The sequence below is a fragment of the Arachis stenosperma genome, chromosome 2, assembly GCF_014773155.1.
Source record: "Arachis stenosperma cultivar V10309 chromosome 2, arast.V10309.gnm1.PFL2, whole genome shotgun sequence".
In the NCBI taxonomy this organism is placed as follows: Eukaryota; Viridiplantae; Streptophyta; class Magnoliopsida; order Fabales; family Fabaceae; genus Arachis; species Arachis stenosperma.
This window is the reverse complement of record NC_080378.1, coordinates 92,368,294-92,389,792: the sequence shown is the minus strand read 5'-3', so window position 1 is coordinate 92,389,792 and position 21,499 is coordinate 92,368,294. Positions and strand designations below refer to the sequence as shown.

General features: G+C 32.4%; 1 protein-coding gene across 1 annotated transcript; it reads right to left on the bottom strand.

Moving 5' to 3' along the window:
* Positions 1-8,092: 8,092 nt before the first annotated feature.
* LOC130957779 (expansin-A4-like) lies at positions 8,093-11,200 on the bottom strand. Its single transcript, XM_057884626.1, has 3 exons — positions 10,950-11,200; positions 10,332-10,650; positions 8,093-8,844 (listed from the first exon to the last, which is right to left on the bottom strand). Exons 1-3 carry the CDS (start codon positions 11,101-11,103, stop codon positions 8,535-8,537), a joined length of 783 nt encoding a protein of 260 aa, XP_057740609.1. The 5' UTR covers positions 11,104-11,200; the 3' UTR covers positions 8,093-8,534.
* Positions 11,201-21,499: the final 10,299 nt, after the last annotated feature.

Below are 21,499 nucleotides of genomic sequence, written 5' to 3'. Positions count from 1 at the left end.
GTGGTCGTGGACCACTCAAGATTCTTATTACCAATCAGGACTTCTCCTTGTGCTTTGTTTAGATCTCATTCCTAATGAGGAACTCCCTAGATAAAACTAAAATGTCCCTAAACTTATCAGTTGCATGTTACTCAATGCATTTAAATGATATCAATGACATCGTAGTGCTCCACATAACTAAATACTGACATATGTATGCAGCAATCACATCTGGCTCAATGCAATCAATGCCATAAACCTTTCACACAAATTGCACACATTAAAAGGAATAGATGATTACGCATCAAATAATAATAAGGTTCAACTAAAAATAGACACTTATATCATGATAACATACTTGGTCTTTCTACAGCTCATCTAATGACTTACTAAAGTAAGCAAGAGAATGAAATCTATAGCATCGACCAGCATGCTCCCAGTTCATCCTAAATCTTAAAATATGATGTGTAACACTTAGCTAAAGTTATTAGTAAATAATTTCACCTATTTGTAAGCAGAAAAAGTTAGGGATTGTCAAAAATCAGCAAAAGAAATGGTAGACAGATCCAAACCCAAGTTAGCAAAAGTGTTAGTGAATCATCGATCTTCTTGCAGTCAAAACGAGATACCTTACATAGCGCTCTCCGTACAAGTGTGTTAGGTATGTTGATCCTTAACTAAATTCTCTGATACTGGCAAAGTCGTGAAGCAAAGGCAAAAATTTTCAAAGCACAGTTATCCTAGATTTGTCTCTAAACAAAATTACTCCAAATAATAATATGATGTGGCACTTCACGTAACTCTGAATGTCATTTTCGTCAATCAAATCTAAACGATCTTTCAGATTCTGAAGCCACGTCAAGTTTATGAAGTTTTCTCTACAATTTATCTTCCTAAGTGCAACCCAAATTGGTGCAAACACTCAGTATCTAAGGCATCGTGACTACTCATAGTCACTCTGATCCTATCACTAGAAGACCATTATTTGTCGCAAGACCAAGGATAACAGCCACATATTCCAATGTCATAGCACACTCACCAACCGGAAGGTGAAACATATGTGTGTTAGGATGCCACCTCTCTATTAGAGTGTTTACCATTGCCGACTGATATTGAATTATTCCAATATGAAAAAGCGTGATAAAAATCACGCTACCATAAATGCTCCACCATAATAGAATTCTACAGATCTAACCGCAATAGTTAATTACACATTAATATTCATAAACTTTACAAACTGTAGCCAAATATTACATAAAATAAAATTGTCCATAAACACTGAATAATTATTTTATGATAATTTATAATAATAAAAATAGAATTATTTATTATCATTAACATAATTTAATTATGTTTAACAAACCCATTACTTACTTAAACAATAAAATAAAATTATAATTAATTATAATTTTAATAATACTAATATTCTATTCTATTCTATTCTATTCTATTCTATTCTATTCTATTTATCCATATATATACAAATATATAATAACACAAAGCTAATACAATTTATATTATTTTAATAATAATTATTGACATAAAATAACTAACTAGTTATATATTAAAAAATTTGAACACTATTTTATTTTCAATAACTCAAATATTATTAATGATAATAAATAATTTATAAAATTGTTTATTAATTTATTTATTAAATTATCCATTAAATAGTTATTTATTTATTGATAAATAATTTATCAAATAATTTATTAAAATAATACTAAATTTAGCGTTAATAAATTAATTAATTAACTAGCATTACGTACGGCTAACATACAAATTACTTAATTAACACTATTCAAAAATTAAAAAACTTAACTACAATAAATATATTAATAAAATATCTAACAATAATCAATTAATTATTAAAATTTAAAAGATATAATATTTAAAATATGTTAAATCTATTTTACAGAAGCTCCGCGATAATAATTTAACTTCTGATAATAATTAATAAAACTTAAATATATCTAAAATATAATTCTAATAATTATTACCAAATAAACTAAAAATATATTTTCTAATAACCTACGTTAACGATATTCACTAACTAAATTCAATAATACATTTTCAACTACTATAACAATTATCATTAACAACATTAATCTCTATCATTATTATTATTATTTTTGTTAAATTAAAAAAAAACTTACATAATTAAAATGGCTAAGATAATTAATAATATAAAATTTTTTACGATAAACATCTTTAATTTTTTATTTTTTGGTATTGTGTTATTTTCTAAAAAATTAAAGGAGGTTGATCAAGAAGAAAACAGAAAAAAATCGGGGTTAAAGTTTCTAAAGGAGAGAGAGAGACTTTAAGAGAGAAAAAGAGTACTCGCACGAAAGAAACTAAAAAAGAGACTTGTGTGTGTGAGGGAGAGAGAGAGCGCGCGCTCGTTTGCACGGGTTAAGCGAGGACGAGGGGCGACACACACGACAAGTGAATGCTACACATAAATTGAAGGATCTAATTTGTACACTTAAATTAGACTGTCCGATTACTCTATCCTCAATTTAAAATGTTCGATTAGTGACTTCATAACATCATAAAGCACCCTGCTTTCTAATAACGTAGTGATACACTATTTTAAACTCCATTTTAAAATTAAAAAATGACACCTGACTTATAATTTTGATGAAAAAATATTTATTTAAGGTGGATTTAATAAAGTTTGTATTTTTTTAAAGTGATTTATTAAAATTGGTTTTATAAAGATATTTTTTTTACAATTATAGTGCTATGTTTATAAATTAAAATAAAATAACATTTTAAGAAACACATGTTAAAATAATTGTGTTTAATAATATTGTTTTTAAAATTTAAAATGACTTCAATAGATATAAATGCAATAAAGAGTAATAATAAAACTAGATATTCATTAATATATAATATTATATTGAATATTTTAATTTAAAAAAACATAAGTTAGTTTTGAGATGCATTTAAAATACTCTTAGCTTTATAAGGATGCACAAACATATATTTTATCAAACACAAAATAAAATACTTCAAAATACTGATAGACTTTATTGAGTGTATCATTTTTATGTAATTATATACGTAATATTTTAAATAAAATATATTTGTAATAAAAATATTTATTTAAGATGTGTTTAGTTTTTGTTCCGACCTAGTTCAGTTATGCAAGAGTTCGGGTTCGGACAAGCCGTTAACCCGACAACACACCATATATACCCGAACCAAGGGATAATCCGCATGCCACCTCTTCATCTGCGTGAAACCAGCTAGCTGGAGGAGAAAAATTTTTTGGAAGGTGGATCTGCTTACATGGGACCCACCCTAGTACAGGGTATATATGGGGAGGGCCCTACCCCTCCCCGGAGGTACGTCACCTAACTCTCATTTTTTCTACCACCTTTTACGGATTCTGACTTAAGCGTCGCAGTCTCGTTTGCAGGTGGCTTCCCCCCGCACCACTTTGTCAACCCGGAAGATCCTCGAGCGCCTTTCCTCTCCCTTCAACGTCAGCCTGGGAGGTCTAATCTCACACGAGCGACCCGGATCCAGGTCTCCTGTCGCCCCTGCATATCCAGCACACCCGAACCGTTCAGGAACCCTCTGAACATTGGCGCTATTTGTGGGAACCTGGCCTGAATGGACTTCCTGTTGGATCTAGTGGAAGGGCAAGAGGGAGGCGAGCCACACGTAGAGGAGAACGCTCACCGAACCAATAGGGTGGCCTCCTTGGCTTCCTCCTGCGAACGCACGAGATCCCCCTCCCGTGGGGATCTCCCGTTCCCGGAAAAGGCACCCTTTCGGAGGAACGGGAAGCGACAACGTGAGAATAATGCAAGAGTTGCGCCACAGGGGGCAAAACGTTGGGAGGAAATTGGTGACTAGGGAGCGCTACCAGCCCAGCCTGAGTCAACCTCATTCCCGGTCTCCTCAAAGGAGAGGAAAAACCCGAGGAAGAAGCCCCCGGAGGAACCACGCCAGGCGTACACCGGGCTCCCAATTCCCCCCGACCCGTGCGGAGTCGGAGGGCCAAGGAGAAAGCAGAGAAATACCGAGGAGACGAAAAGATTCCATAATCTACACTCGGCCCTTAGCGAGACACGCTGAGGAGGAAGACCGAGAAGATAGCAGGGAGAGACCGGGAAGGCGACGAAACCCCATAATCATGGAAGCAACTCCTTTTCACCACTCCATTCTCGAGGTTTGGCTGCCAAAACATTTCGACAAGCCAACGGATATGAGATACGACGGAATCCAGAATCCCCAGGTACACCTAACGATCTTTGAGGCTAGGATGAACCTGTAGGGTGTGGGCGACGAGGTGAGATGTCGCGCTTTTCCCGTGAACCTGGCAGGACCAGCAATCCGATGGTTCAACGCGCTCCCTCAAGGGTCCGTGACAACTTTCGTGGACATAACCCGTGGCTTTCTAGCACAGTTTACCACGCGCATTGCCAAGGCCAAGCACCCGATCAACCTTCTGGGGGTGACCCAAAGAAACGGGAAACCGACCAGGAAGTATCTTGACAGGTTCAACGATGAATGCCTAGAGATTGACGGCCTAACCGACTCGGTGGCTGGCCTATGTCTGACAAACGAGCTGTTGAATGAAGACTTCAGAAAACACCTCACTACCAAACCTGTGTGGACCATACAGAAAATTCAGAATGTAGGGAGAGAATACATCAACGATGAGGAGGTCAGCTAAGTGGTGGCAGCCAACAAACGGCAGCCCGCCCATCTTCCTATTCGCCAGCCCAAAACAGGAAAAGGCCCAAGGAACACTCCAAGGACAGAGGGCCGACTAAACCCTTCAAATTGTTCCCCCGAGTAGGAAAATTTACGAACTATACCCCTCTGACGGCCCCGATCATTGAGGTATACCAACAAATAGCCAACAAAGGCATCTTGTCAAAACCTCGCCAGCTCAAGAACAGAACTGGTGGAAACAAGAATCTCTACTGTGACTACCACAAAGGTTTTGGATATAAAACCCAAGATTGTTTTGTCTTGAGGGACGCTTTGGAATAGGCAAATCATGAGGCAAACTAGCAGAGTTCTCACAATTCATAAGAGAACCCAGGAGGTGAGAGTGCGACCAATCTGACGACGACAGAAGCCGTGTTGTGAAGCCAAGGCAAGAGCCCGAAGAAGACAACGACCGCGGCCTTTTCCCAGCTCGGCCTTTGTTCCTCACTGTGAAATTCGCTATCACCATCCCCGCCAACTCCCTTCTCTAAACTTGACTCTGCACAGTTATCGTGTTCTTCTTCTTGTCCTCTGTCATTATCCTGAGTCCAGCCATCCATCACAATTTTCCTCTCCTCCAGTCCCAGTACTGTGTCGCCTCGTAGTAGCTGGTCTTCCTCTGGTGTGTTGCAGCTTCTAACTATGCCATTCATATTGCCGTGACCCGCAGCTCTTATAATCCGCATCCTACTCGTCTCCCAGTGCTCTTTAATTGGTTCTGCGTTAATGCCCGTTTCTTGCCTCCACTGCCATTCTTCTCCCTCTTTGTTCATGGCTTCCCATGTGTTTCTCTTCCCTCTAGCAAGGCCCACAGCCGCTGCTTCCCCTACAATCTCATTTGGTGTGTGTAGCTAACCACGGCCTTCGTCCATACCATGTTGCGACCCATCCCCTGCGCCACACGTTAGTCCTGGTTCTGCACCCACCACAGCCACCATCAGCAACTACTCCCCTTGTCGGGTTAACCTGTCGGACGTTTCCCCTCCTTCGACGTAGGATCTCTGTAGCAGTCCTCCCTTCCATGTCGCGTCCCAGCCTCTGCTTCCCTCAATCTTGGACACGCCATGTGTGAAGCATCGTGGATCAGGAGCTGCTTCTCATGCCGGGTCAGCATGGAGATCGGGTCAGATCCAACCCAGTTGGGGAGGCCCTTAGAGCTCCATTCCATTGGGCCCTCTCCTGTCTCCAATCACCATGTCTTTTACTCCCTTTTTTGGGCATGTTAGTCCCCAGCCCAATATCATTCCTTGTAACATCAAAAATGTAGTTTCCATAACGACCTTCATTAATATATGATATTGTTTCCTCGGAATCTACCTCGTCATTAATTTCAAAAGATCCCTGAAAATCCTCCCTTTTCTTTAATGCCACAAAAGTAGCGCTCCCATAATTAGGATTTGAATTCTTGTGATTCTATTCATTCAAAATTATACAGGAATTTACCAATCTGACCTTTTCTTGTTCACCATTTCTATGGTTCACCGCCATCAGCACTGCCGCCTGATCCCAGTCAACCACCCGCTGTTCGTCGCGATTATTCAAAATACTACCAAGATTTTCGTGCTACACTCTTCTCCCTTTATTATGTGCATGTCACATGTCGCCTCCTTACACTTTCGAAAGCATTCCTCCCGATATACCTCTCCCTCCACTTCTCTTACAAGGACGTCAAACCCACTTGCACCTATTGTAACGTGTATCCACTCGTTAATCATATCAAATACACATGTATCAATCAAAACTCTACCCACACTAAAAGAAGTACATAATTCCGTCAGTTTATCATATTCCACCACCTCGCCCCATTGCTTCCCAATTCTGTGAAAAGTGTCCCTTGACCATACATGTAATGGAACTCCATAACAATCCAACCAAATTCTTTTAGACTCGCTTCTCTTAGTCTCGTCCCATCTCCACACCTTATAAAACAACTTTAACAAGTCGTTAATTCTAAAAGTGTAAGCTTCTTCAGCACTAAGCACAATGTCGAACGCTATCATTGCTTTATATGCTTCCAGCTCCCTTACTTGTGTTATCTCTGGCCACTCTCTATGAATCTTTTGCTGCAATGCATTAAAATCGATCGCCAACTTCGTACCTCTGATGATACTTCTCTGCAATCAGACGACATTCTCATTCGCTATCAGTACTTGTACCTTCTTTGTCTATCCATTATTTTTTTATCTTTGATGGGTGTATCAGACTCCTGCCTTACCACTTTCTCTTCCACTACTCTCACACTCCTTGTCTGTGGACCATTTTCTCCAACATCCTATCTGGTGATCACCCTCACTTCTTTGCCCCTCGTATTATGCATCACCGCTCCCCTTCTATACTTCGCTTCTCCAACAAACAGTCTTTTGTCTCTCAACACCACACTGTTCATATCTGCAATAGCCTTCAAAGTTGCTTCTTTTGTAGTGTATCGTACAAATACAAACAGATAGATATGTCTATTTTTATTATTCCACGACAAATATATGTCAATGATTCTGCCTGTCCATTTGAACATATTAAAGAGTTCCCTTTTTTATATATCTTCCGGCAAATTGTTGACGAAAACAAAGAAAGAATCAAACTCCAATAGCTGATACTCTTCTTTGCTCCAAACCCTAGGATCTTTAACATGTTTACTTTGTTTAGTTCTTTTCCCCCCTGTGTTTTCCCACCTCATACGCTCAATCTTTTTCTCTCTCTCTCTCTCTCGCTCATGTTTTTGTATTAGAATAATGACATTAAAACATAGTACATCCATAACAAGTTTCTAACCGCGAAAATAAAAAAGAGCAAAAATCCTAGAACAAGCAACCAAATTCGCTAGAAAGTTCCTCTCCAAGGATGGGCCAAGCTCAACACAGACAGGTTAAGAATAAGTTTAGACACGCTAATATATGATGGTAGTTAGGTATGTCTAAGCGTGTTCAAAGAAGAATTTTTTGTTTTTTATTAAGACACGATTGGACATATAAGACATGTGTATTACTCATTCCAAGTACGAAATAAATAAAGAAACTATAATTAGGAATAACCTTGTCTTAAACCCTTAAAAGTACTAATCAAAATTAGACGGATGAGAAGAATAGCATCCATAGAGAATCATTCTTTTTCCGGGGAGACACGAAGGAAAAGCAAATATTCACTTTTAAGAAATAATTAAATTCAATTCTAAAGTTTGTATACCGGTCATTATTGCTAAATTATATAATCAAATTCAGTTTTGCAAATTATAGTAGGTAAATAATGCAGACAAAATTCACACTATTTAACAATATCAAAAAATCAGAAGTAATCCCTTACAAAGGAAACCAACAAAATTAACTTGAGAACATATAATAATAATAATAATAATAATAATAATAATAATAATAATAATATCTCATGTTCATAATAAAGTGAACTGCGGGCTACATGCACCTTGTTGCAGCCTCCTCAGCCCTTCCATTACATTAGTTAAGAAGCATTGCTGGGTAACAAATATTCCAACAATACCCCTACCCCCATCACACTTTTTAGTAACAAACACATTCACAACTTCACCCTCGATAATAATAAGAAAAAAGAAAAGACACAAAAGCTAAATTCCACCAACATACATACCACTCAGTCACTCACATTTATATAAAGTCACTTTCACTTTTTTTTATCCTATCTACCCTTCTCTTAACATTTTGGTCCCTACCCACTTACACTTTACCCAAACACAGCTTCAAAAACTTTTCCCGGTAAAATAGAGGAAAAGTTGAAGGCGCCAAACTAAAAACCCAAACAAGTCAAAACTACAAATAATAATTAATATCTTTTTAAAAATTAACCTTTTTTTTTTAGATGCGGAAATTCTTGCCCATGAAGGTTTGGCCAAACTGCCAATTAGATGGTGCCACGTTCCATGAGGTAGAGGCGCGTCTGTCACTGCCTTTAACCCTAAAGGAGAGGGCCTGGCCCACTAAATCAGCATTGGATTGCCAATTTTGCCCCCAGTTACGGCTCATGGGGTTCCATTCAGTTTTGGATCCCTTTATGCTCACGCGCACGATATCCCCTGCACCCGCGACGTTGGTGATCAAAACCAAGTTGAAGTAACGGAAACCGTTGATTGTGAATCTGATTCCACCTATCTTCCTGCATGGCACCCTGTACCGCCCAATAAAATATTAAAAAAAGTTATAATTTATGATTCAACTATTCCGCAGATAATTAAAAAATCTCCAAATAAATTACTGGTATGAAATATATTTTAAAATATAAAAAATATATTAAAAATAAATTAAATATATATTTACATATAAATATATAATAATTGATTTAATAATAAATTCATTACGTACACTTAATATTTTTTGTTTATGATTTAGTATAAAAATTGAAAATAGAAAAATAAAAATAAACAAATAGTAGTATCAATCAAATCATCATAACTTAAGCTTTGACTGGGATTTTTTCTTTGGAAATTTCCAGGTTAATCTATAGGGATTAAGGGATGTGGTAACTAGGATTTTGCTTTAGGTGCAAGGTTATTTTGGTAATTATCCATTTACACGGAAAGTAATGGCCTATAGGGTTACATACTTACATTACATGGCTAAAAACCTTTTTGGATTATCTTTGAGCACTTGAATTTTATTATTCAATAATCAATACTAACAAAGGACAGTTCCAAAAGAATAATTAAAATTGAAATTGAAAAGAAAGCTCCCAGAATTATGCAATGCCAATGGGGCTTTCTTTTATTCGGTTTGGGGGCAAATGGACGAAACTGCTGAGGAGGGGAGATTTTGGTAGTAGCTCTTTTGTTTGTTTCCCAAGAAAATCAGAAAGAACACAGAAGAAAACAATCGACTTAATAAAGCAAGATTTTCAACCCCCATCTTCTGCAATTTCTGGTTGGTAATTGGTAGTACTGTATAAAGAGCAAGGCAATTGGGAAAGCCCGTTTTGGAAATTATAATAAAAACGCCAAAAGCTCTTGAACCCTAAATCATATTTTCAGGATTTTTCTATAAATGAGTAGCAGACAATTCACTCCTAACGAAACTACACTAAAGAAAAAGGAAATGGTAGTACTAGTATATCTCAAGTGCATTTAATTTCTATTAATAGTTTAATTCTAGTTCATTTTAATTTTCTAGTTTTAAATGACAAAATATTAACCCACTATAACTAAGACAAAAACTAGAAAACAAAAGCATAAAATAATTTCAACTAGTTATAGTGTAATATACTCTACATTCTACAAGTTTCTTTTAGAAGCTAAAGCATAATAAAAACAGATCACGTCCAGTTAAATTATTTTAACAAATTTCACAAACCATAAAAAAATTAAACAAACGCTAAAATATGTTATAACGCACCAATTTATGCAACCTAAGATCTTGCATAAATTCTATAAAACAAAAAGATTTTATTTTCAACCTTTTTTCTTCGAAAGGAAATATTTTATTAGATTTTCTTAACAAAACTCTAAAACAAAGGTTGTTGGGTATAAAAGCTGAAAATTTAGACTAAAAAGAAAGAAAGTAATGTAAATGACTTTTTTACCCTCAAGTAAGAGTCTAAGACATTATATATTTGAAGCAGAAGGACAAAAATGACAAATGAAATGAGGGGGTTTGGGAACTCACCGGCGGTAGCTGACGGGTACAATTCCAGCGCGGTACTGAGCGATCTTGAGGAACATTGGCATAGCGAGGTCGAAGTGTTCCCTTGGGGGGTTACACCAACCGCCGTTATCGCTGGGTTGGGCAAAATTCGGTGGGCAGAAGTTGGTGGCGGTTACCACGATGGAGGGGCTGCCGGGGTTGCACCACCGCGGGTCCTGGTCGCACTTGATCTCGAAGCATGCCCCGCAGCTCAGCCCGTTGTTGAACAGAGCTGTGCTCAGCGCCGCCGTGTTCACGCCGTACCCTTGGCTGTATAGGTTCCCGTACCCACATGCACCGCCTGGTAACCAAATTACAAAAATGCCCCCACTCAATTTATATTTCAAAGGGTGTTATATTTTGCTTAAAAAATAATGTGTGACAGGGGTAATAAATGTGTGACAACCTACTAATAAGTTAGGTACATGTTAGTAAAAGCATTGATGGATTTGGAAGAGAAGGTGTTAGCTGAAACGCGGGTAGTAGAAACAAAAAAAATAATTAAGTGAAACAACATTTTGGTGGATAAAGACAAGGCAAATTAGAGGGTTTTGTTTAAGACGTTTTGGAAAATGAGAAGAAATGGTGAAGAGGTGATACCCATTGTTCCAGATGCATCATTTCCACCGTAGAAAGTGGCGTGAGCACCCTGCCAGGAACCTGCGGTGTAAACTCCGGGGATTCTGGCAGTGGCTGCAGCAAAAACAGAGACCAGTGTTGCAATGTAGAGAAGAGTGGTTCCCATTCTAGCCATTGGAGAGAGAGAGAGAGTATTTGGTTATGTTTGGAGGGAATTGGGGGGTTGGGGCGAATGGGGAGTGAGTGAGGTGAGGGGGGTACTTATGGAGCGAGCGAGGGAGACTAAGGAGTGGAGGGGAATCTTCAATAGTCTGTAAAATAATTACCATGTAATTAATGCACCTATTCACTCTCTCTCTCTCTCTCTCTCTCTCTCTCTCTCTCTCTCTCTCTCTCTCTCTCTCTCTCTCTCACATTAACTTCTTTTCTCTCTCTATTTTATTTATTTATTATGAATAATTCTTAGTCTCTAACGAACACGAAACATCACATGGACAGAGAAACTGAAAAAGGCAGCTATCTCCCAAAGAATTTATTTCCTTCATATGTATATATTTTTTTTCCTGAATACCTTGATTTTTTTATATATATTTATTTTAAAAAATTACGAATGCGTTTGATTTACATTTTTTATTTTTTTGTATTTTTTATTTTAAAAAATTACGGACATTATTAACATTAATTCCTCTATTTTAAAGTAAGAATTTTGCTCATGAAATTACTTATTTTTGACACACTTTTAGTTTTTATATAATTTTTTGTACAATATATATTTTTAAAACTAAAAGGTTTAGGTTTTCAACATAAACTTTTTATATTAACAGATGTTATTAACATAAATTTAACATAAAAATCAGTTAGCCAACCCTCATTAATTTTTCATGTGTGGATTTTAGGACATAATTAATTTTTTTTCTTTTTCAGTTTCTTGTTTTTAAAACTTTGTAAAAGAAAAATTTTAAACAAAGAAAGCAAGATTTTTTTATTTTTTTCATTATTTTTTTATCAAACTATAAAAATAGAAAATGTTGAAAATCAAAATAAGAAATAAAAATAAAATCAATTAAATTCTTAGAAAATTTTTCAATAGTTGAATATAAAATTTGTTATAACTATTATAACTAAATAATTAATTAATAACAAAGGAAGTAGGTTTTTTTAACTGGGGTTTGTGACTTGATATGGAGTTTGTCTTCGTAATTAATAGTGAATAAATTAGTAAAAATAAATTCTTGACAAAAAAAAACTAATAATAATAAATTAGTTACAGTTTTATTTACTTTTTGTACAAGAAATGTTTGGGTCACCCATTAATGGAACATGAATTGATGGGCATGTGCATTACACATGGGCCTTTCTTCATGTTAATTTTGCTTCGTCAATGAAAAGGAACCACCAGATGAAGCGCCATTTTACTAGTTAGTCGGAGATTAAAAAAAAAAAAAAAAAAAAAGAGAACAAAGTTTTATCGGAAAAGCCTAGGGTACACCTTCGCATTGGTAGGTACATGAATACATCATCCAATCCCAAAGTTAAGGTTGAGGAGAGGCGTTGTGTATTTCCCTTGGAAAATCGTTTATAGCAAAGAAGGTTAATTCTCAAATTCGTTTTTGAAAGATCTATTATTTTTTAAATTAATTTTTAAATAATATTTTTAGTCATATTAGTTCTTGAAAGATAAAATGTAAGTCAAATTAATCATTCTGTCAGTTGGATGATGACGTATTACGTCACGTGATAGGTCGATGACACATAGTACGCCACGTGGCAGATCAGTGACACGTGGCATGTAAAAAAGCTTTTTATAATCAAAATAGTCTTTGAAAATTTAGACGTAAGTCATTTTCATCCCTAAAATTTTAAAAATTAATCAAACTAGTTTTTATATAATTTTTTTATAATATTAAATTTAAAATATTTTTTGATACTACTAATTTTAATATTATTTTTTAAACCTTAATAAACAAAATTCTCTTTACATAAAATAATAAAAATAATTAAATTTTTATAAAGTTATTTTGTCATTTGTATTTTAAAATTTTACATTTTTAAACTGTAATTTTTTTATGTAAATTTTTTTTATTTAAATAATTTTATCAAATTATTGTTGATTATATATTTAAAAATTTAATATTTTAAATTTTACTAAATAATATAGTAATTATTTTAAATTTTAAATCTTTTAATTTTTTTTAAATTATAATTTTTATTATTGTTTAATTTATATAGTAAAACTCAATAATTGAAAAACTGATTCATGGAATCACTTTTTGAATCTTAATATTCTAATATAATTTTTTAAATATTTCATTTAAAACACAAAAAATTTTAATTTAATACGAAGCATATCTATTTATATAATGTACTAGTGCGGAGTAGCCTATGTTATACATAGGTATAATATTTCCTATTTCATTTTATCTCATTAATTTGTGAAATTAAAAGAAAAATTATATAAGCTATCTCAAACATATGAAACACACAAAAATTATTATGATCTTTGTACGTATTACGCTTAAGAAGCAATTCGTTTAGCATATAATAATAATAATAATAATAATAATAATAATAATAATAATAATTAAGCAACAAATTTTCAATATTTTGTAAAGTTTGGAATTGAAGCAAAATTTACGGATCTTCTTAAATTTTGACTCTAAGTATCACTACTATTACATCTTATATGTAAGTAATATCGTAATGGAAAAAAAAGATGTAATAGAAAAAAATAGTGGTATAACTTTGTTTAGGTTAATAAATACATACATTTCAATTTTGAGTGTATATATATATATATATATATATATATATATATATATATATATATATATATATATATATATATATATATATATATATATATTCCAGCAAAATGTAATAATATAAGAAAAATGTTTTAGAATAGAAAAAAATAAGAGAGATTTTGAGAATAATTAAATGAGAGAGATAATTTTATTGAAAAAATTTTTAAGAAAAAAGATACAATTACTAATGTTTTGTTTGTCAATTACATTTCTATTAAAATTAGTAGTATCAAAAAATATTTCAAATGTAATATTATGAAGAAAAAAATAAAAATATATATATAAAGACTAGTTTGATTAATTTTTAAAATTTTAGGGATGAAAATGACTTATATCTAGACTTTCAAGGACTATTTTAATTATAAAAAACTTTTTTACATGTCAAGTGACATGTCACGTGTCACTGACCTGCCACGTGACATGACACGTCATCATCCAACTTATGGAAGGACTAATTTGACTTACATTTTATTTTTTAGAGACTAATATGATTAAAAAAATCATTTGAGAACTAATTTGAAGAATGAGTGATCTTTTAGGGACGAATTTGAGTATTAACTTTAACAAAGAAAATTATATCTGGTTCTTTAGGCCATGTTTGATTGGGAAAAAAAAGATATAAAAAGAAAGAAAATAAATAAATAAAATAAAATAAAAAATAAATAAATTTTTATTTTTTTAGATGTATTTAAATGAAAAAATAAAAAAATATTATAAAAAGGTAATTTTATTTTTATATTATAAAATATATTAAAAAATTAATATTAAAATAAAGAAATATAATAATTTTTTTAATGTTAAAGAAAAAAAATTAATAAATTTCATCTATTTTTTATATTATTTTTTTATTTTTCTTTTCAACTAAACAATAAAAAATAATTTTTTTTAAAAAATTTTTTCTTTTTTCTTTTCTTCTTATTTTCTCTCAAACAACATAACCTTAAGGTCGGTATGAAAATATGTTAAATTAGTGGTTGTGCTGAACTCTTTACATAATAGTGTTTTATTAAAAGTTTTGCCTACATATTTCTTATGAGGCTTGCTACACATACAAGTCTTTTTGACTTACAAGTTTTACAAGTTGCTACACATTAGAGTCTTTTAATGCGTTATTTAATTTCCAAAGCGCTACACTCACCGTGAATTATGAACGACTCCTCTTCCTCTTCCTCTTCCTCTTCCTCTTCCTCTTCTTCTTCTTCACTCACCGTGAATTATGAACAACTCATCTTCATCTTCCTTTTCCTCTTCCTCTTCCTCTTCTTCTTCTTCTTCTTCTTCTTCTTCACTCACCATGGATTATGAACAACTCATCTTCCTCTTCCTCTTCCTCTTCCTCTTCTTCTCCTTCTTCTTCTTCTTCCTCCTCCTCCATGTATTTCTTCGTTATTCTCTTTGCCTTTTCATTAGTTGTTTTATTTGCGTTTATTACTGGTACTCTTGCTTCGTTTTTTTTCGATTTTCATGGTTTCTGAAATCAAGCTTTGAAATCGTTTTGAAGATAATGAAACTTCAGAAATACACCCAAACGATTATAGAAAATACACCCAAACGATTATAGAAAATACACCCAAACGATATTTCTTCGTTATTCTCTTTGCATTTTCATTAGTTGTTTTACTTGCATTTATTACTGGTATTCTTGCTTCTTTTTTTTCGATTTTCATGGTTTCTGAAATCAAACTTTGAAATCGTTTTGAAAATAATAGAACTTCAGAAATACACCCAAACGATTATAGAAAATACACCCAAACGATATTTCTTCGTTATTCTCTTTGCCTTTTCATTAGTTGTTTTGCTCGTTTATTACTGGTATTCTTACTTCTTTTTTTTCGATTTTCATGGTTTCTGAAATCAAGCTTTGAAATCGTTTTGAAAATAATGAAACTTCAGAAATACACCCAAACGATTACAGAAAATACACCCAAACGATTATAGAAAATACACCCAAAGGACACTTTATGCATAATTCAGAACTCTTTCTCTTTCTCCTCCTCATATTCTGCTGCTTCTTCTTCTTCAAAAATGATTTCAGAGCTTGATATCAAAAAATAATGGAAATCAAGAATAACGAAAAAAGAAAATAAAGAGAAAAGCACGTAAATGAAGAAGGAGAAAGAGAAGGCAAAAAACGAAAAGAAAAGAAGAAGAAGAAGAGGAGGAAGAGGAAGAAGAATGTGCAGCAAGAAGAAGAAGACGATGCAGTGAAATTGTGCAGTAACGGTTGAAGAAGGAGAAAGAGAAAGTAAAAAACGAAAGAAAAAAAGAAGAAGAGGAAGAGGAAGAAGAACGTGCAGTAACGTTCAAGCGCGTTAATATAATAACTTGTAAAGACTTGTATAAAAAAATGCTTGTATATGGAGAATTTCTCATTTCTTATAATTGTAATTGATGCATAAGTTAGTTGTTAGTTTTTTTTTTTTTTTTGAAGCAATAAATTTTTTTTTAAGTGATATAGAAAGCACATACATATACACATTACGCTGTATGGATCATCTATGCCACCATCTATGACTTTGAAATGTTAAAAAAAAAAGTAAATTATATTTTAACCAATCAATGTTCATCCTATAGAGTATAGAGGTTCCTATTTCTCAATCAAGTCCAAATGAAAAGATGCTTGGTAACTCTATCACTCATTTAACTTGTACAAGATCTCCATTACATTCGATCAGGGACTTATATCTTTCAATCTGCGATGATAACGATTCTTGACGACAAAGGAAAAAAACACAGGATCGACTACTGTGCATGGAACTCCTTCGAAGTTTGTTGCTGCTGGCTTGGAAACATGGTGTTTGATAGGGCCTTCTAGTTCTGCCATTGCTGGCTGCGAAGGGTGGCACTGACTTTATGAATGGGAGAGAAGATGCATGCTCTAAGCGGCGCCGCTTCCTCTCCAACGTCTTCGTGCTCTCTCGCTCTAACGTTAATTGCAATTTGTTTGAGCAATTGCAGTCCACCTTAACAAAAAAATGAGCCTAATCCTAACTTGATATATTTTTATATTAGACCCAAAATTTTCATAAATTTATAATGTGTCCTAGTCCTTTACAATTTATTTAAATGTAAGATGAAAAATGAGAGAAAAGAAAATAAAAAGAAAGAAAATGAAAAGAAAAAAAATTAATTTTTTTATGTGTTATTTGGATAAAAAAAATAGATAGAAAAAAAATAAAAAAAAAAATTATTTAGATGGAAGAAAAAATAAAAAAAGAGAAAATTATATCCAAATAAAATTACATTAATACCATTATCTATATAATATATAAATTATAATATATTAATATATTTAAATTATTTTTTTAATAAAAAAATAATCCCAATTGTATTTCAGGATTTTAACATATTATCTTTATTAACAATAATATTTTTTTAAATTTATTATTTTCTATTATCTTTTAAATGTCATAAATAAAAAAATGTATCATTATTTTTTAAAAATATACAAATAAATAATTTCATAAAAGAATAATAAAAATTACTCATAAGTTACATCATTAATCTCTTTAATAATATTTAAGGATAAGTTTCACTAAATCGGCTTTACAAAATAAAATATTAACATTAGAAGTGGCTAGCATTTCTTTCTTATTACATGCAACAAAAAATCATATACAATTGTTATAAATATATAACAAAACACCAAAAGAGTAACAATGACCTGGACTCTAAGAGAGTACCATTTTATCACCACACACCAGTTTCAAAAAGGATAATTCTTCATACTCAAAACATCAGCATACGCCTACTTCCAAAAACTCAATTCTACATAGCTGGAGTCGTATGTACACATCTACTTCAAAAAAAAAAAAGTTTTTTCTAGTTAAAGATAGTAACATATGATTAATTTCTGCTTGTACTAAGCAGTATACTCATTGTTCCCAAAATAATTTCAAGTATTATGATTCCTATACAAACATATACAACAAACATAAATTAACACAAATATCAGAATTGATCATAATAAACTATTTTGTCGATATCTTTCTATTCAAACAACAAATCAATCTCAAAGTATCAACAAAAAGTGATTTGTAATTATCTGTTAACATAAATAAAACAGAAAATGATATCTTGTTCAAATACATGAAGATATACTCATATTTTACGGCAATAAGAAACACATAATCGATTGTTAAAAACAATAACATCAAATTAACCAGAAATAAGTGCATATAAAAATTATACCTGTAATGGTGAATGTTTTCTTGAAGTACCATATCTCCTAAGCGAATACCAGCAGCAGTCATGAAATAAAAAAGAGCATTCAATCGCATTTCAGGTGGGATACCAAAAAGTTGGTACTTTTTTGCTCATTTTCACATAAAAATTGATAACATTGCATCCGATATGTACTTACCAAACTCAATTCAGTTAACATATCCCATACATCTGATTCGCTGTAAAGGCGAGGCCTACTTTGTTCATAATAACTAACCCTTTTTCAGCAATTGCAACTTGTCTTTCAATTAATGAGACATGTTTTTCGGCTACCGAAACTTACCTTTCAGCCACAGAAACTTGTCTCTGAACTGATTCAACCTGTCTCTGAGCGACATCATGTAGCTTGCTAGAAAGATAATTACCCTCTTTAACAATATCGGCCATAGTAGTAATTCCTAACGCAACCGTCTCATATTGTGCCTCCAGAAATTATTCATAGGAGCCTTATGTTTTGTACCTCTTGAAATTAAAGTCCCTTCTAATTGATTTGGCTGGCTATGAGGAGCACTTGGTGAATCTAAATTAACAGAAAATATAAGAGTATCATGTCCCATATTAACATCTATGTATGTCAGAAAACCTAATATTTTCAAACGAGTCATTCAAGTCGATATGATCTCTTTCAAATTGTTTAATTCTTTCTCATGAAGTAGCAGGCCATTTGCTCTATCATCTTTGAACAACTCTTTTAAAGTATCATAATGCTTAATTTGTATTTTTTTTATTTTTCTGCATGTGATTTCTCCTACATAAAGAAATGTTAAAATTATTTTGTGACTAGCTTCATTAATAATGTAAGTAATAAAAGCAAAGCATAAGATACCTTAATAAAGTCTTGCCACACTTCGTCTTCAGCTTCAAACTTTCTAGTAACAGAATTTCACACAAATCCACTTAAGTGATGAAATAAGTCATATGTCTCTCCAAAATAATCTTTCAATGTCTTCATTATATTCTTGATGTGGTTCTTCGTTATGTGCGGGCATATTGCTATGCTCAAAGTCTTCAAAATATTGGCATATGCTTTAGTTGTCCACGAGTCATTGTGTCTATTACCTTTCAATGCTTCCTCTGCTAACGCGTTCAACAAAACTTCATCCCTATCATCAAACTATCTTAAATTATTATCTTTAGAAGGTCGATTAGCTTCTGTATCTAACCTATAACAATCCTTTAAAAAATCCAATCAAACAATTCTGAGTGTAAACTACCATATTCACATATATGAAACATGTAATCACTCATAATATTTGATACACATTCAACATTTCAGATACAATGTTATTTCATAGCAATGCTGCATGTCTATATTCCTCATCACGTGGTTGATTTAATTGTGATCCATTTATGTTGCATTCTTGTAGCAACTCTCAGTCAACCCCATCAATTATAGACTAATCAACATCGACATCCATCCAAAAGTTATGCAGTATACAATATGTCAAAAAAATGTCTCTCATAGTTTCAAATGAATAATAAGGTTCAGTGTCGACAGCTATAATTGAAAATCTTTTCTTTAGAACTCCGAAACATCTTTCAATGACATTTTTTAATGAAGAATGCTGATGGTTGAATAGTTCTTTAGAATTTTGTGGCTCACGTACTGAATACTCTTTTAATTGATACCGAATACTTCTATATGGTGTCAGTATTCCAGACTTTAGGATAAATCCAACATAGCCTAGATAATATTTTCCTACAACAGTTGCATACACAAATTAGAGTATAACATACTGTGACTATGAATTTAACTTTACATAGATGATTTCATAAATAACACTATCACAAACTGTCGAGAATTCAAAGTGAATATTCCTTACTTAAAACATCATTTAAAATTCTGGAGTCAGAGACAGTTCCTTCCCAACCAGACAAGACAAAAATAAATTTCATATCAAATCTACAAGATGCAAAAGCATTTTATGTGGGGTGATCTTTTCTTCTACGAAAATGAGGGACTTCCACCCTTAGTATTTTTACACGATTATGAATTTCATTTATGGCTCTAATACAGTCCTTTTTTAAAAAGTATGTTGACATATTAACATAACAATTTTATAATTATTTCATATACAATTACATAAATTTATTTGCTCTAATGCAGGATATAAATTTTATTGATAAAAACTTAAGAAAGCTCTCTCCTCTTCCTATTTTCTTAATATTTTTTATTTAGGGTTCTACTAAAATTAAGATGTATGATTTTGATTCTTGCAAAAAAACTTTAATATGAGTTTTTGGAGGGTCATGCCTTTGATTTTCATAATACAAAGGTGAGAAACCACCTTCTTCGATTCTTTTTTTTTTTTCAATTTCTAGAAAATCCTAGTTAGGTTTTGGTCAAAAATTGATTATATTGGTTGTTTAAAATATTGATAAAGTTAAGGAGTGACCCATGAGATGGAGATTGTCATTTAAGGTATGAATTTGTTATAGGATAAATAATATATAATGTTATATATATTGAACTCTAGACTAGAAGTCTTGATTATTTAGAATTTGATGGTTTATTGATGAATTGTTAATGTAGTTGATATGTGGAATTTGGTTTATTATATATGTGGTTATAAAAATGAAATGGTGATGTTATGATTGTTGAGGAAATTTGGGATTTATATTTATGGTGATTGATATGTGTATGATGATGATGTTGGGTAAATAGGATATTATATTTCACTATTCTGTTATTAGCGTGTAAATAGGTAAACAGAAAATATTTAGATTTGTAATATTTAAAAAATTTAAAAAGCGCCAAAAAATATATGTATAATATTTAAAATTTTTTTGCGATATTTAAAGAAATATTTAAATTTATTTTATTATACTTTATATTAAAATTAACGGCGGTTTTAAAATTGCCGAAAACAAGACAGCAAATGTCTCAGCAAAAAAAAATTGTCCTAAATTACGGCGATTTGTAATCGTCGGTAAACGTGCGCGAAATCCTGACATTTGCATGTTGCGACAATTTTGAACCACCACTAAATTAGATGTTGGAAAATATTGATTCAGCGTCTGTTATACCAGTGGTAACTGGAAATTGCCGCAAAATCAACTCCGAGTTCCAATAACCAGGGTGGTTTATGAACTATCGGTATTGGATTTTGCGATAGTTTAAAAACCGCCGCTAATCAAGTTAAAAACTGCCGCAACCCTCCTGCTCTTCTTGTAGTATAGAATAGCAAACACCATGTTTGAAAATGTATTTTAGGAGCAATATTAATGTAGATGGAAGGAGAAACTAGTATGGAAAATGATATATTAAGGCTTGATTTGGTAAAAATTTTTAGAGATGTGTTTGTATTTTTTAAAAGCATAAGCATAAGCATTTTATTTTGTATTTGGTAAATAAAAAATTTATGTGTTTATGTTTGTAGCTTTTAAAAGCCATGGATGCTTTTGAAAGCACCTAAGAGCGAGTTTTTCAAAGTTAGTTTGTATTTATCAAAATAAAAACGTCTAATATAATATCGTACATTAATTAATATTTAAATTTAATTCTTATAATAATATGTATTATAGTATTTTTAAATTTTAAAA

Excerpts from the sequence above, each read along its gene's own strand:
- LOC130957779 (XM_057884626.1), bottom strand. The coding sequence starts at position 11,103 with ATGGCTAGAATGGGAACCACTCTTCTCTACATTGCAACACTGGTCTCT. Across the intron at positions 10,651-10,949 it reads TGATGCATCTGGAACAATGG|GCGGTGCATGTGGGTACGGG; the intron begins GTATCACCTCTT and ends TTTGGTTACCAG. Across the intron at positions 8,845-10,331 it reads GTACCCGTCAGCTACCGCCG|GGTGCCATGCAGGAAGATAG; the intron begins GTGAGTTCCCAA and ends TGGGCGGTACAG.